Genomic DNA, 15,378 nt, shown 5'->3' with positions numbered 1-15,378 from the left:
TAAAAATCCACGCTTATTTACTTCTGAGTCCTTTATATATTTTTCTTTATAAAATTCACGTTCATAGTCCTCTGAGTCCTTTATAAATATTATTTAAAAACCCCAAGCCTATAGCCCTCTAAGTCCTTAGAAATAATCTTTAAAAGATCCACGAATATAGCCCTCTGAGTCCTTTAAAATTTCTTTAAAAAATCTAAGCTTATAGTCTTCCAAGTCCTTTATAAATATTATTTAAAAACTTCACGCTTATAGCCCTCTGTGTCCTTTATAAATATTCATTAAAAAAATCAGCGTTTATAGCTCTCTGATCCCTTTATAATTATACTTAAAAAATCAAGGTTTCATATCCTCTGAGTCCTTTATAATAATACTTTAAAAATATTCTTTGAAAAATCCACGTTTTTACTTAAAAAATCAAAGCTTATTGTGCTATGAGTCTTTTTATATATACTTAAAAAATCCACGCCTATAGCCCTCTAAGTCATTTTATACATACATTAAAAAATCCACGCCTATAGCCCTCTGAGTCTTTTTATATATTCTTTAAAAAATCCACGCCTATAGCCATCTGAGTCTTTTTATATATTCTTTAAAAAATCCACGCCTATAGCCCTCTGAGCCTCTAAGTCATTTTATACATACATTAAAAAATCACGCCTATAGCCCTCTGAGTCTTTTTATATATTTTTTAAAAATCCACGCCTATAGCCCTCTGAGTCCTTTATAATTTTACTTTAAAAATCCACGCCTATAGCCCTCTGAGTCCTTTATAATTTTACTTTAAAAATCCACGCTTATAGTCATCTGAACCCTTTATAATTTTACTTAAAAAAATCAGCGCTTATTGTCCTCTAAGTCTTTTTAAATATTTTTTTTTTAATCCTTTATTAAAAAAATTAAACAATTCACAATTGTAGGCACCTGATTCCTTTAAAAAATATTCTTCAAAGACGTACGCTTACAGGCCCTTAATTCCTTTACAAATACTCTTAGAAGATCAATGCTTATTGTGCTGTTAGTCCCTTAAAAATATTCTTTAGAAAATGCGTATTGCCATTTTAGTCCTTTAAAAAATGAACGCTTATAGCCCTCTGAATCCCTTAAAAATCCACGCTTATTGCTCTGAAGTTCCAATAATAACATTCATTTAAAATCAACGTTAATTATTTAAACTGTTATTAAAAAATGCAGACACATACCACCGCTAATCCTTTAAACAGCTAACCATTATTCTTTATAAAATTTACGCTTACTTTGAATATATGTCAAATAATTCCTCATAAAGTAGGTTAACCCGGTAAAAAGTTTTTCATGTAAATACCGTATTAGTCCTTAAGTTAGTTCTTTAAAAACTATACATTAAAAGTCAATTTCTGTAAAGTGTATGAAGATTATTTTTTTATTATATTTTCATAATAATATAAAAAACAATATTTTTCTAAAGAAAAAGTTTTCCATTTTTTTCTTAATACAATTTTACAATGGTACTACAAACTAAAGATAAAGGAATCTGATCTCCATATGTATTTTTTTAAAAATCCCAGCCAGCATATTCTTTAACAACACTCTTATTCTCTTTACGATGACGATGTACAGCACTGGCTTCACCCTTGGCCACACAACGTTTACGCTGTTCGATAATTTCCTTTTTATCCATATTACGCTTAATACGATCCGTAATAACGGACGGAGCAATGGTACTGGCAGTTGTAGAATATGAACGTTGTGAGCGAGCATCATTCAAGAGTTTTTCAACCATTTTTAAACGATACATGCGTGAATTAGGATCTACATTGGCCAATTCAGGTACATTATCGGTTTCTAAGTCATTGGAACTCATTGAATGGGCATCAGAGTCATTATCAGCCTTATTGGAATCATTATCATCATTGGCAGTTTCGTCAGAAGATTTTTTGTTTTCTGTTTCTTGTTGTTGTTTGGTATCTTTATTTTTATTTGTATTCTCTTCTTTAGTTGCTTTCTGTTGTTCCACAATTAATTTGGGAGTTGGTATATCTTCTGGTATATCAACTTCTGGTCCAATTTTAATATTACCCAAATACTGGGTACATGATTCAATATATTTCCTTATCGAATCATCGGCTTGCTTGGAGGATTTCACTTCACTAAAACTAATTTCATTTTGTAACTGTTTACGATATTCATCCAATTCATCATTTGTATAGTTATTTGCACCATCAACTAGCTTGGGTACGGTATCCTCGTCATCTTCATATTCTTCTTCATCGGATTCTTCAATCATGCCATATTCCTGAGAGGGGAAAATACATTTTATATGTTAGAAAAAAACAACTTTGGTAGAGGATTTTTTTTTTCAAAATACCTGCAACAAATCCTTTTCCATTTCTTTGGTGAAACCATAACCTGTACAATGGACTTCAGTATCTAAATCATCTTCTCTCTTTAGATCTGAAAATTTCGGATAGTCTTCACTTTCATAATTGTATTTGCGGCGGAAGAGTTCGCGTACACAGTTAACGTCACGATCGAAGAAGCTGGAAATTAAGGGAATAAAATCGTAATTAATTAATTTATGTTTCATAATGTTGTGTTAAATAAATCTTTGTTTATAGTCCTTATAGTCCATTAAAAACCCAGCCCTGTCAGTCCTTTATAAATATTCTTTAAAACGTCCACGCCTATAGCCCTGTCACTCCTTTATAAATATTCTTTAAAACGTCCACGCCTATAGCCCTGTCACTTCTTTATAAATATTCTTTAAAACGTCCACGCCTATAGCCCTGTCACTCCTTTATAAATATTTATTACAAAGTCCACGCCTATAGCTCTGATAGTCCTTTCAAAATATTCTTTAAAAATTCCACGCCTATAGCCCTGTTACTCCTTTATAAATATTTATTACAAAGTCCACGCCCATAGCTCTGATAGTCCTTCCAAAATATTCTTTAAAAATTCCACGCCTATAGCCCTGTTACTCCTTTATAAATATTTATTACAAAGTCCACACCTATAGCTCTGATAGTCCTTTCAAAATATTCTTTAAAAAAAGTCCACGCCTATAGCCCTGACATTCCTTTATAAATATTCATTACAAAGTCCACGCCTATAGCTCTGATAGTCCTTTAAAAAAATATCCTTTAAAAAATTCCACGCCTATAGCCCTGACATTCCTTTATTAATATTCATTACAAAGTCCACGCCTATAGCTCTGATAGTCCTTAAAAAATTTTGTTTAAAAAGTCCACGCCTAGAGCCCTGATATTGCTTAACAAAATTTCTTTAAAAAGTCCACGCCTAGAGTCCTGATATTGCCTTACAAAATTTGTTTAAAAAGTCCACACCTAGAGCCCTGATATTCCTTTACAAATATTCTTTAAAAATTCCACGCCCAATATCAGTCCACGCCTAGAGCCCTGATATTCCTTAACAAATATTCTTTAAAAATTCCACGCCCAATATCAGTGCACGCCTAGAGCCCTGATATTCCTTTACAAATATTCTTAAAAAAGTCCACGACTATAGCCCTGATAGTTCCTTATAAATATTCTTTAAAGAATTCACGCCTATTGTCATGATAGTCCTTTACAAATATTCATTAAAAACTCCACGCTTATAGTCCCAATAGCCTCTTACAAATATTCATTAAAAACTCCACGCTTATAACCCCAGTAGTCTCTTACAAATATCCTTTATAAGTCCTCGCCTATAGCCCTGATAGTTTATTACAAATATTCTTTAAAAAGTCCTCGCATACAGCTCTGATAGTCCCTTACAAAAATTCTTTAAAAATGTCTACGCCTATAGTCCTGATAGCTCTTAACAAATATCATTTTAAAATGACAATCCTTTTAAATATTCGTTTTAAAGACAACGCCTATAGCCCTGATAGTCCTTAACAAATATTCTTTTAAAAGTCAACGTCTATAGCCCTGATAGTCATTTACAAATATTCATTTAAAAGTCTACATCTATAGCCTTAATATTAATAGAATTTTCTGTAAAACGTCCACGCCTATAGCCCTGGTGCTCCTTACAAATAGTCTTTAAAAAGTCATAGCTTATAGCCCTGATGGTTCTTTAAAAATACTCTTTAAAATGTTCATTAAAAGTCTCTTGCCATTTTAGTCCTTTAAAAATTTCACGCATCTTGCCTTGTTAGTCCTTTAAAAATCCACTCTTCTTTGCTGATATTCCTTAAAATATATTTTATTAAAACCTCCACGCCTCTTGTTTAGTAAGTCCTTTGAAAATACTGTTATAATCCACCCACAGTATTTTAAAAACCTACTGTCCCTCTACAAAAAAATTCTATTTGTTTGGTTTCATACTCACAATTCAGCATTCTCATGGGAGGTGGACATCATTTGGGGAAAATCAATCAAAATGGGTTTGCCATCATCGCCCAACATTAAATTGAATTCATTGAAATCACCATGAATAACACCAGAATTACCCAGGCGGACAATTAAATTCATCAAGTCATCATAGACTTGTTCGGGATCACGCAGCTCATGGATTTGGGTCCTAAACAAAGAAAATACACGATTTTTATTATGGCAAAAAGTTCCGAATAATATATGTATATCCTACTCACATTGGCCAGCCATTAACCAATTCCATGAGAACACAATGACGATTGAAATCGATGGGTTTGGGTACGGGAAAACCACGTTCATACAATGCCGTCATATAGGCATATTCACGGGTGGCTGAAATACGTGATAAATACAACCATGATGCCTTATGACGACGTCCATGATAATCACGTTTCGATTTAATATTACGGAAACAGGTACGACCCAAACGATGCAGCTTCAAACATATGGGTTTACCCTCTTCATCGGCCACAACGTAAATATTTGATTCCTTGCCAATACCAATTTGATTACCAAAAGAGGCAACAGAACCACGTAGCGTTAGGGATTTCAAAGCCAAATAATCGTAGCCGGTGTTGGTTAAACGATAGCCATCATCTAAGGGGAAGGGAAACAAAATTTCTAATATTTGTATTTGTTATGCGTAGTGGCATACTCACATTTCTTTCCCCGTTCATAGGACAACAATTTGTGTTTACACAACTCCTTGAGGATTTTGTGTACACCGCCGGCCTTTAAGTTGGCAATGGCTGCCGCCAATGGTCCAGGTACAAGTTCATGATTTTTCATACCCATTTCAATCTATAAACAAGAACAAATTAGTTGGGGCGGGTGGCATTTGAAAATTCCATTTCTTTGATACTACTTACAGCTGTCAAGACCCGAAAATCCTCCTTGGTTAGATAACGCAGCACGGTAACATTTAGTTTTCCCATGATTAGTGTTTAATTTATTTTTAATTTTCCTTCTTTTTTATTTTCAATATTTTTTTCCCAATTCCTGCAATGCTCCAACACGTGTTGTTTCGAACTAATTGTTTTGAACTATACCCGATTCACTGAAACGAGCCATAAAATTAGAAACCTTACGAACGGTGGAAGAGATAAAATCCAAAAACAAACATCATGTTTACGAATATGTGAGAAAGCAAACTAGATGAATTCGAAACATATTTACGAATGGGAGAAGAGGCAAAAGATAATAACACCTAATTACAATATTTAATAGTGTTGCCACATTATTGTTGTCACTTTGTTACTAGATATGTCAGTATAACCTCTCGGTCATTAGTATGGATGTATTTCAGTAATTTCAGAATGTTTGGACTTCTTCAAAATATAGAATGTAATATTGGAATAATGTTGATGCCCTTAACCCAACCAAATGCGACAGCTATCCAATATATATTAAGAGGTTTCACTAATAAGCTGAATTTGATATTTGCTTTACTGCCACCTGGTGACAAATAACATATTATAATGAAAAATATTATTGTGAATGAAATATATTCAAAATTTATAGAATATTGTCCGCAATAATAATAATTTATAATCTTTTTATTAATAATAATTAATAATATTAATAATCTTTTTACCCTTTACAACACTGCGGTACAGGGTATTATGCCTTTGTGTATATGTTTGTAACAGGCAAAAGGAAACGAGATGGACCCGTGGTTCCTTTTTAGAATATTTATAAAAACACTTTCTGAGTCGATTTATACATCTATCTGTCCATGTTCAATTGTAAACAAAGTGCAGGTCGCATTTATTATCCGAATGAGATGAAATTTGGCAAAGATAAGGTTGCACTTTCCTAACCACTCTAAGTTTCTAATGATGTTGTGGATTAAAGTAGGTTCTATAGTTCAAAAGAAGCTTAGAGACGGTGGAAAGTGAGAACCCACTAGTCTCTGCCATCTGTAGGCCAGAACTGGATAGCGACACAGGGATGCTCAATTGTCTCCGCCGTCAGCACAGAGTCTGCAGTAATCAGTAACATCATGCTCACAATTACTGGTAAAAGCCCTAATATTGCAATGACCAGTAATGACTCCTGTCATTACTCTAAATCGGCTTTGCTCAGGTTCAACAGTGAGTTTGTTCTCTTTGTTGACACAGTCGGCCAGATAGATCTTGACACATTCCACCTAGGTTCGTTGTGCCAGAGTTCATTGGCTCGTTCATCGAAGAACGCCTCAGATGGGTGGTTTGATTGAGCAATCGATTGCTAGATCTGTAGATTGAAATCCTCGTCTAGCTAAATGCTTTACATCTCCTCCCTCCTTCGATTGAAGACACTGTTTTTAAAATTTTAGGGGAAATCGGTTTGAACCTTTAGAGTTTTCCCTATATTGCTAGTTAAACGTTCTATTCTGAGGATCCTTCCATGTTCTTGAAGAGTAAAAGAGGATGTTTAATTTTTTTTTCTAATTACTAAAAATTTGACGGCAACGTCGTTACCATACATTTTTAGTATGTCAAATTTATTGCCAATATTTTTATTATTTATAAACTAAAGAACTGGAATATTGCACGCACATATAAATTGAATAAGATTTATATCCGAGATGTGTAACTCTTCAAACCAGTGATATTGATTTCAATGTCCACATTATTCCACGGAACTTTGTTTTTCATGAAAAATGAGTTTCGTTCATTTTGAAATCTGAAACCTTTTGAAAATTTATTTGTTTTGGAACCTGGATTACAGGATCATCTACGTCAGCGGTATTTTTTGGTATTAGGTATATAGCTAATTTTTGGATAACATTTATATCCTGACAATATTGCCTATTTGAACCTATATTTATATTAAACGAGATTCTCCATTCGAAATTTCAAATCTGCTGTCTTAATATTAACAGTATTATTGTTTTTGAAACTGTTCTCATTCTTATATCCTCCTTCATTAGTATCATGTCCTCTCCTTTGCAATTGGTATACAAAATTTGCGGATTTATATCATATTCACAGAAATTGAAATGTTTAAGGAACTTCTATATGCTGTGTTTTTTTCGCACAGACTCGCTCTTTTGGTGGCCTTTTGAAATCATGGATTTTTAATTCACTCCTAATCAAATTCCTATTTCTTTCTCTTTGAATTCTTATTCACTCCCTTCAATTGATTATAACTCCCACATGCGGTCTTGTGAGCATCCTTGCACAATTTTTTCGGACAATCCATATCATAGGCAGGATAACATGAACGTAAGCCATATTTAGGACGCTGCTTCTGATCTTTTTCCCTTTGACGATGGGCGGGCATTTTTGTTTCGAATGACTTACATTTACTGCGTATACCATAATCTATAGAATCGTTTTTATCTTTTGAACTACTATAGCGACGTGAAAAACTAAAACAATGGAAGTTTCTATTCAAAGTAGATGGACTTGGGGCTGTTGCATTTCTACTCAAAGTGGAATACGATTTTTTGTTTTGATCTCCTTTGCATTTTGGCTTAGTATCTCGTGGCGTTTTACCACAAGGATTTTGATTTTTCGAACATCCCGTATTACTTGTGGATTTCTTTGAACAGGGATTGGATTTGTTATCCTGTTTTTTACCACATGGATTTGATTTCTTATTGTCTTTTTTACAAGGACTGGTTGATTTTTTCTTCTTCTCGGCACAAGGACCAGTACAAGGTGTTGTATTTCGCTTGCCGCAGTTGGTACCTTTTTTCTTCTGTTTCTGTCTTGCACAGGGGAATGGATGGGTGTCCGTTTGTGGCCTTACCTTATTGTCACATGGATTGGGTGGTTTCTTGGCACATGAATCGGATTTGGCTTTGTCTTTGTTCCCACATGGTGGTTTAGATGTCGGTTTTTTGTCACAAGGGCTTGCTGGTTTCTTGGCACAAGGTGTCTCTTTTTGGGGTTTTTCTTTTTTACCACAAGGACTGGCTTTTGGCTTGTCCTTTTTGGCGCAGGGGCGTGGTTTTTTATTAGGGTCGTTTTCTTTTTTCGAACAAGGATCGCCTTTGTCTTTTTTGCCACAAGGACTGGGGTTCTTAGAAGAGGGATCCTTCTTGGAACAAGGATCCTTCTTGGCGCAGGGAGCCTTCTTGGAACAAGGATCCTTTTTGGAACATGGGTCCCTCGATTTTTCTTTCTTGCCACAAGGACTTGGTTTCTGTGAGCAAGGATTTCCTTTATTTTTATCCGGTTTATTAGCTGCGGGTTTACCTTTATCTCCACTTGTCTTGGGAGGTCCCTTATCTGGCTGCTTGTTCTTACCGTCTAATTTCTTTTCCGTTCCACATGGCCCCTTTTTGTTGGTATCTTGCTTCTTGGCACAGGGTGATTGAGGTTTGCTGCCACTGTCACCATCACAAGGATTTTTATTACATTTCGGTTGATATGGCACATCTTCATCCTTGCATGATCCAGGCTTCTTTGCTTTTCCTTTATCTTCGTGACAACTTCCCGGTTTAGGCGATTTATTTTTACCTTTTTCACTTAGGACAATGCAGCCATTACAAAGACCACTTCCTGTCTTTTTACTTGAAGTGGTAGATTTTACATCTACAGTTCCTAAATTTGAGGTTAAAGGGTTAAGGGATCCACTCTTCATTGTGTTTCCTCCTTTGTCGCTTGCTTTTTTATTTGGCCCCAGTTTGGAACAGGGATCTTCTTTTTTACATTTTGGTGATACACAACCACTTGGGGCTTGCTTTCGAGGATTTTTGCCATGGTTTCCTTTATTTGTTACAGGAGGAGTTCCAGTAGGGTCTTTTGTGCTGTTGCCTTTATCACTAAGCACTTTGGTGGGATTGTTGGTCTCAAGGGAGAATTTTTGATCAGGAATACCAAGTGTTTTAGTATCTTTAATGGAAGTGATTGATTTTAAAGCGGCCCTCCTCCGTTTAGCCTCCTCTATAGCTTTCTGATATGTATCATGACTTAGGGGGTATTTATGACCACCCAATAATTCCAGGACAAATGGAGAATTGTAATACACAATTTTGGCCTGAGGCACATCAGTGGACACTTGTCGTCTTGGGGGAGAGTTATTGTTGCCGGAATCTGTGGAATATTGGCGTAAAGGGGTTGCAAATCCAAATGCATTACCACTCCTCCCTCCTTCGATTGAAGGAGTTTCAAAAATGTCGCCATGTCCCAAATTTGCTAGTGGAAATCGGTGTAGACCTTTAGAGTTTTTCAGAGCCTGTGTATCTGTATTAAAATTCAAAGTAATTATATTGAATTTCCATTTTCCAATAGAGTCCAAGGATAGTCCTTGCAACTGGTAACACTGATAACCATTATCATGTTTTTTCTTATTCAGATTTTGAATTTTGTCACCGATTTGTTCAGAATTTCTTGCAAATGCTTCCAACAGCCTTTGGACAATGTCATTCTCCAAATGTCTTGGTTTAAAATAGAGAAGGGCATATGTTTTACGTAGCTTTGGAGTAGTACCTTCCAAAAAGAAAGATTGAATTTCCCAAATCATAATGGTATTGGCGGAATTTTGAAAAGCAAAACCACTATTATCTCGAAGTTCCATCAAGGATTTTGGTATCAAATCTTTGAGTGGAATATTGACTTCGACAATAGTCAGCATATTTGCTGCCCTCTCAGCTACTTCTTTGGTTGTATTTCGTATCGAACCTATAGATAAATCTTCCATAACAGCCAAATCCCGTGAATCTTTCTCCAGAGGCCATAATGTTGTATTGGACTTTTTATCCAGTGAATCTGTATTGAATTTACGAGATGCCAAATCTGATGGCCCCCAATTCTTATTAGTAAACAGCCGCTTACTCTGTAAAACCTGGACCAATGAAGTATATTGCACACGGCCGTGGTTGGAGGTTCCACATATTCCTTTTGTGAACTGAAAAATTGTAATTTTTTTAATTATTCTCCAAATGGTTTTGAATGTTCAACACTTACCTTGAGTAGTGGTCGAACACTGGTCAATATTCGCATTGTTTAGTATTTAATTTAAAAATTTCACGACAAAATTTTGAAAAAGAAGCCGAAAATATGGATTTCGAAGGGAAAATTGTGGAAAATGTTTTAAATTATTTTCACATTCATTTTTTTTTTTTTTTTTTGTGACAAAGAAGTTTCAGGTTGCTGAGATCAGAAAGAATACAGTACAGTGCGGTAAGCGTGACTCTGAAAAATATTTTCGGCACTATACATAAAGGAGTGGATTTTCAAGAATATTTTCCAAACCAATACTCACCTCTATATTCGTGGATTTTAAAAGAATATTTCAAACCCAATAATCAGCTAATGCGTGCATTTTTAAGGATTATTGTAAACCTAAAACAGCCATATAGGCGTGGGATTTTAAAGAATATTTCCAAGTCTATTTTTTTAAAAAATATTTATAACCTAATACTGAGCTATAAGGGCGTGAATTTTTAAAGAATATTTCTAACCTAATACTGAGCTATAAGGACGTGGATTTTTAAAGAATATTTCTAACCTAATACTGAGCTATAAGGGCGTGTATTTTTAAAGAATATCTAACCTAATATTGAGCTATAAGGGCGTGGATTTTTAAAGAATATTTCTTACCTAATACTGAGCTATATAGTCGTGGATATTTGAAGAATATTTCTGACCTAATACTGAGCTATATAGTCGTGGATTTTTAAAGAATATTTCTAACCCAATACTGAGCTATATAGGCGTGAATTTTTAAAGAATATTTTTAACCTAATACTGAGCTATAGAGGCGTGGATTTCCTTAAAATTGTGGATTTTTAAAGACCTTAGTCTTGGGAGAGTTGGTTGTAATGAGTATTTCCAAGTCTTCCTTCAGCCTTAAATTTCCAAGCTATAGAGGCGTGGATTTCCAAGTCTATCCTCAGCCTTAAAGCCTTAAATTCCAAACCTTAAAGGTTTGAAATTTTTAAGGAAAGTCTTCAGCCGAATATTCAACCTCAAAGGTGTGGATGTTTAAAAATGTTTCCAAGTCTATCCTCAGCCTTAAAGGCGTGGATTTTTAAAGAATATTTCCAAGTCTATCCTCAGACTAAAAAATATTTCCAAGTCTACCCTCAGCCTTAAAGGTTTGGATTTTTTAAGGAATGTCTTCAACTTAATATTCAATACTCTAATACTCATTAATTACTATTAATTCCAACCTACCCTTAACTCTAGGCGAGAATGTTTTAAAGAATATTTGAAAGTCCATACTTAGAATTTTAAGAATTTTCCCAAGGCTAGAAATTATTCTGGAGAATAATTTACTAACAAATTCCCAAATAGACAAATTGGCCATGTTCATATGTCCATAATACCCAACTAAATGATTATTAGTCACCCCCACAACCAGCACAAATATAAAGAATTTATTGCATTGCGTTAAATTGCTTGAGAAAACTAACTATATTCTGCGCAAAATAAAAAAAAAAAACATGAACTTTACAAACATGCACACTCACAAACAAACATACACCAATTGGAGGTGTAAACGGACGCATTATGAATATTAATTGCCCGCAAAAAAATCAAATGACAGACGACGACGATGAACAATTCATTGTTGGAATTCTTCTTCGGTAACGAATTCGTAGGCAAACCCAAGCAAAATGTTGGCGGTCAGTTTTATTTGACTATTTGGCGGATACAGTACGGCTTTGACTTTAATAATAATTGTGGGTCGCTTTTGTTCGTTCTTCATTCAATTATAATTATTTTGGGTTATTAAATTTGGTCTTCTAACAATTGAATGACCTTGAGAATAACAAACAAAAAATGTTAAGAATTTTTTTGTGTTGTGTGTGGTCAGTGGTAGTGCTAAATGAAGTAAGTGAGAAAGTTTTATTCAAAATAATAATACTGAAAAGAGCAACAGATGTTGCAAATCAAGCTACTAAATTTTAGAAAATCTTTTTTTTTTAATTGTGTCTAAAATCTTGAAGAATTTCCTTACATTTCCTTTTAAATTTGGATTAAAAAGAGGACCCCAACGTTTTCTTTTATTCATTGCTTCTTTGTGAGGATAAAACATTTGAGATAAGCCGATCTAATATGAAAAAATGATTCAGTGTTTTGTAAAAAGTAAATCTTTTAATAAACCTCACCCTAAATTAACAAACATTTGTATTCAGAAGTCACACACCTTTTCAATAGAAGATTAGATCTAAACTCATTTATTGAGTCTATAATTGAATATATGAATTGAACAATGGCGGTGATTTCATTACGATTTCAAGGATCAATTAAAGCTGAATTTAAATTTGGAAATATTCCTTAAAACCCAACGACTTTAAGGCTGTGAATAGACTTGGAAATATTCGTTAAAATTCCAAACCTATAAAATTGTGGATAGATCTGGAAATTTTCTTTTAAAATCCACGCCATTAAGACTGTGGATGGACTTGGAAATATTAATATTAATATGATGCTGAGGATTGCATCGGAAATATCCTTAAAAACCCACGCCTTTATGGCTGAAGTTGGAATTGGAAATGTTATTTAAAAATCCACGTCTTTAAGGCTGAAGATAGACTTGGAAATATTCTTTAAAAATTTACGTCTTTAAGGCCGATGGTACACTTGAAAAAATTATTTAAAACCCCGCCTTTAAGGCTGAGTTTGGACTCGGTAATAATCTTTAAAAATACATGCCTTTCAGGCTGAGGTTAGACTTAAAAATATTCTTTAAAAATCCACATCTATGGATATGAGAACATTCTCAAAAACCGCATCTATAGAATTCTAAATAACCCTAAAACAAAGACATAGAAAACGTAAAGACTCGACAAAATGCATTTTGACAAAATAGTTTATGAAAAAATATCCAGGGGGTATCAGGTATAACAGAGGCATGTTAAGAATAAAAACGCTAATACGCGAAAATGTGTGTATAAAATGTAAATAAAATTAGAGATCCGCAGATAAAACATATATTTTTATTTTATAAGCTTGCTATATAGCGATTAAAACGTTTAATATTGTTCGTTCTGTTGTTATGATATCGTAACAACAGAGGAAAAGCCATCTATTGGAAATTATTGACGTATCGATTTTCCTATCTTTATACTTTTATGTCTTTGCCTAAAATTTTTCTTTGTATTCAGTAATGGCTTGCAAATAATTCTTAAAAAATAATAAATAATTATTTTATTTTTCTTAGCTACTAACACCTCTGCACATTTCCGCTCTGCCAGCCACCACCAACGACCCTGGAACATCGCACATTGTTAGCTATGTACATCAACGGAAATCGGCGAAATTCCAAAAACCAGGAGAACATAATGAATTCTCAAACTTCGATTTTGAAAATTTCAATTCAAATTTGACTGCCGAAAATCCGGAAATGCGTGGAGCTCTACAACAACTCTTTGGTAGATTTGTACAAAATTTAGAAACAAATTTAGACAATTTGGGCAAACCAACAGAGAAGGAGATGGGAGTGGTGGCCAAAAATGTCGCACTTCAAGATGGAAATTCCGAAAATAAGGAAATATTTAAAAACACCGAAACCGATGATCTCTTCGAGTTGCAAGCAAATACCTTAGATGCTGTCATGCCAAACAATGAACAACATGAGTCTCAAATAAATGAGACTATGTGGCAACGTTCTAAACAAAGTATCCCAGTGCTGGAGTCGGTACGTCATTTGGTAAATAGTGTACGAGATGGAGCCCTTAACGATACGGAACATGTTAAACCCGAACGTCATCATTTGCTCTCAATGCACGGCCAAATGGCAGAAAATGAAACCTCACCGGCCATAGAAACCGAAGAAGAACGTGAAATGATTAACGAAAGTACCGATTTGAAATTCTTAGAAGTTATTGGTTCGATTGGTAGCCGTGTATGGGGTTTCTTTAAGAATATAAAACAAGTTTTTGCCGCCAGTAGTGGCAGTGCCAGTGCTGCTTTATCGGCTCAAAGTTCTTCGAGTAGTTCTTAGAATTTGTAGAAGAAAACCAATTACGATTTGGATATTTTTTTTTTTTTTGTTAAAATTGTTAATAATTTTATTGTAGCGTTCCCCAAACTGTGATTAACCTTTTTGAAAAGAAATTAAATAAAATATAAAATTTTTAATCGAAAAATGTGTTGTTTTTATTATTTGTCTAGAGGACTACGAAATCACATAGCGATGGAAAAGACTTAAGCGACAAACTTGAACTACTAGCACCATCTGGATTATAAATTGATAATCTCTGTGATTGTTGAACTAGATAGAATCAAATACATTTTGCTTCATGTGGCATCTCTGAACTCAACTTCCTTAAAATAGGTTGCACTAAGTCATTTGTAGATTTGACAACACGGAATATTGGGAATATTCGTTAAAAGTTTACGACTTTAACAGCCTGTTTTTGTAATTTGTTCCGCCAGTCACACGTATCGTTCGTATTAAAACGTATACGTCGAAAATTTGGTTTTTGTAATAATTGTAAAAGCTTTCGTCTAGAAACGATTGAGCTTTTTCATTCGTTTTTAACCATTAGTGCCAAGTGTTTCTTTTGGTATCTTGTTGCAAATTTTCCAATAGAATTATTGCAAAATGAGGGTAACTCTGTTTATTGTTTACAAACAGTTTTTTTACATAAAAAGTGTCAAAATAGAAAATTCAAAATGTTTGGTACGATTGCAATTAATTTTAATTATAAAGAAAAGCAAAATATTCCCCAAAGGAGAATACCTATGGCATTTAATGATACATCTACATTATTCCACTTGTTATCCACTTCAAATTTATTGGATCCGAAAACAGGACGGCCAGTTGCTAATTGTGGGTAAAGTTCCATGAGATCAACCAATTTTTGGAATTGGGCAATCGTTGTCCTTTTGTTGCTAGGGGTTCAAACAATTCAATATAATTTTTTACATTTCATAGGGATATATAATTTTTTACAAACCATTTCTTCTTATATATTTCATCAGAATTTTCCATATTTGTTACGTTCTTTTCACTAACAACATACAAATTGTAATGAACAAATAGTTTTCTTTATTATTATTTTTTAAACGAATGGTATTTTCTTTTCGTTTGTTTTTGACATTTTTGTTCGTAAATAACGCACCGTTTTGTA

General features: G+C 34.0%; 2 protein-coding genes across 2 annotated transcripts; one reads left to right on the top strand and one right to left on the bottom strand.

The window, feature by feature from the left end:
- Window positions 1-1,525: 1,525 nt before the first annotated feature.
- LOC133326058 (uncharacterized) lies at window positions 1,526-5,293 on the bottom strand. Its single transcript, XM_061534733.1, has 7 exons — window positions 5,228-5,293; window positions 5,018-5,159; window positions 4,577-4,955; window positions 4,315-4,506; window positions 2,345-2,516; window positions 1,994-2,272; window positions 1,526-1,963 (listed from the first exon to the last, which is right to left on the bottom strand). The coding sequence occupies exons 1-7, from the start codon at window positions 5,291-5,293 to the stop codon at window positions 1,532-1,534; spliced, it is 1,662 nt and encodes a 553-aa protein (XP_061390717.1). The 3' UTR covers window positions 1,526-1,531.
- A 6,620-nt stretch (window positions 5,294-11,913) lies between these two features.
- Window positions 11,914-14,246, top strand: LOC133326055 (uncharacterized). The gene is made up of 2 exons (XM_061534729.1): window positions 11,914-11,922; window positions 13,464-14,246. Exons 1-2 carry the CDS (start codon window positions 11,914-11,916, stop codon window positions 14,244-14,246), a joined length of 792 nt encoding a protein of 263 aa, XP_061390713.1.
- Window positions 14,247-15,378: the final 1,132 nt, after the last annotated feature.

The sequence above is a fragment of the Musca vetustissima genome, unplaced genomic scaffold (assembly GCF_032173495.1).
Source record: "Musca vetustissima isolate MV318-11 ecotype Yass unplaced genomic scaffold, APGP_CSIRO_Mvet_v1 utg13550, whole genome shotgun sequence".
Classification (NCBI taxonomy): Eukaryota; Metazoa; Arthropoda; class Insecta; order Diptera; family Muscidae; genus Musca; species Musca vetustissima.
The sequence above is the reverse complement of the archived record's forward strand: the minus strand, read 5'-3'. Positions and strand labels throughout refer to the sequence as shown.

Excerpts from the sequence above, each read along its gene's own strand:
- LOC133326058 (XM_061534733.1), bottom strand. The coding sequence starts at position 5,293 with ATGGGAAAACTAAATGTTACCGTGCTGCGTTATCTAACCAAGGAGGAT. Across the intron at positions 5,160-5,227 it reads ATTTTCGGGTCTTGACAGCT|ATTGAAATGGGTATGAAAAA; the intron begins GTAAGTAGTATC and ends TCTTGTTTATAG. Across the intron at positions 4,956-5,017 it reads CTATGAACGGGGAAAGAAAT|ATGATGGCTATCGTTTAACC; the intron begins GTGAGTATGCCA and ends CCTTCCCCTTAG.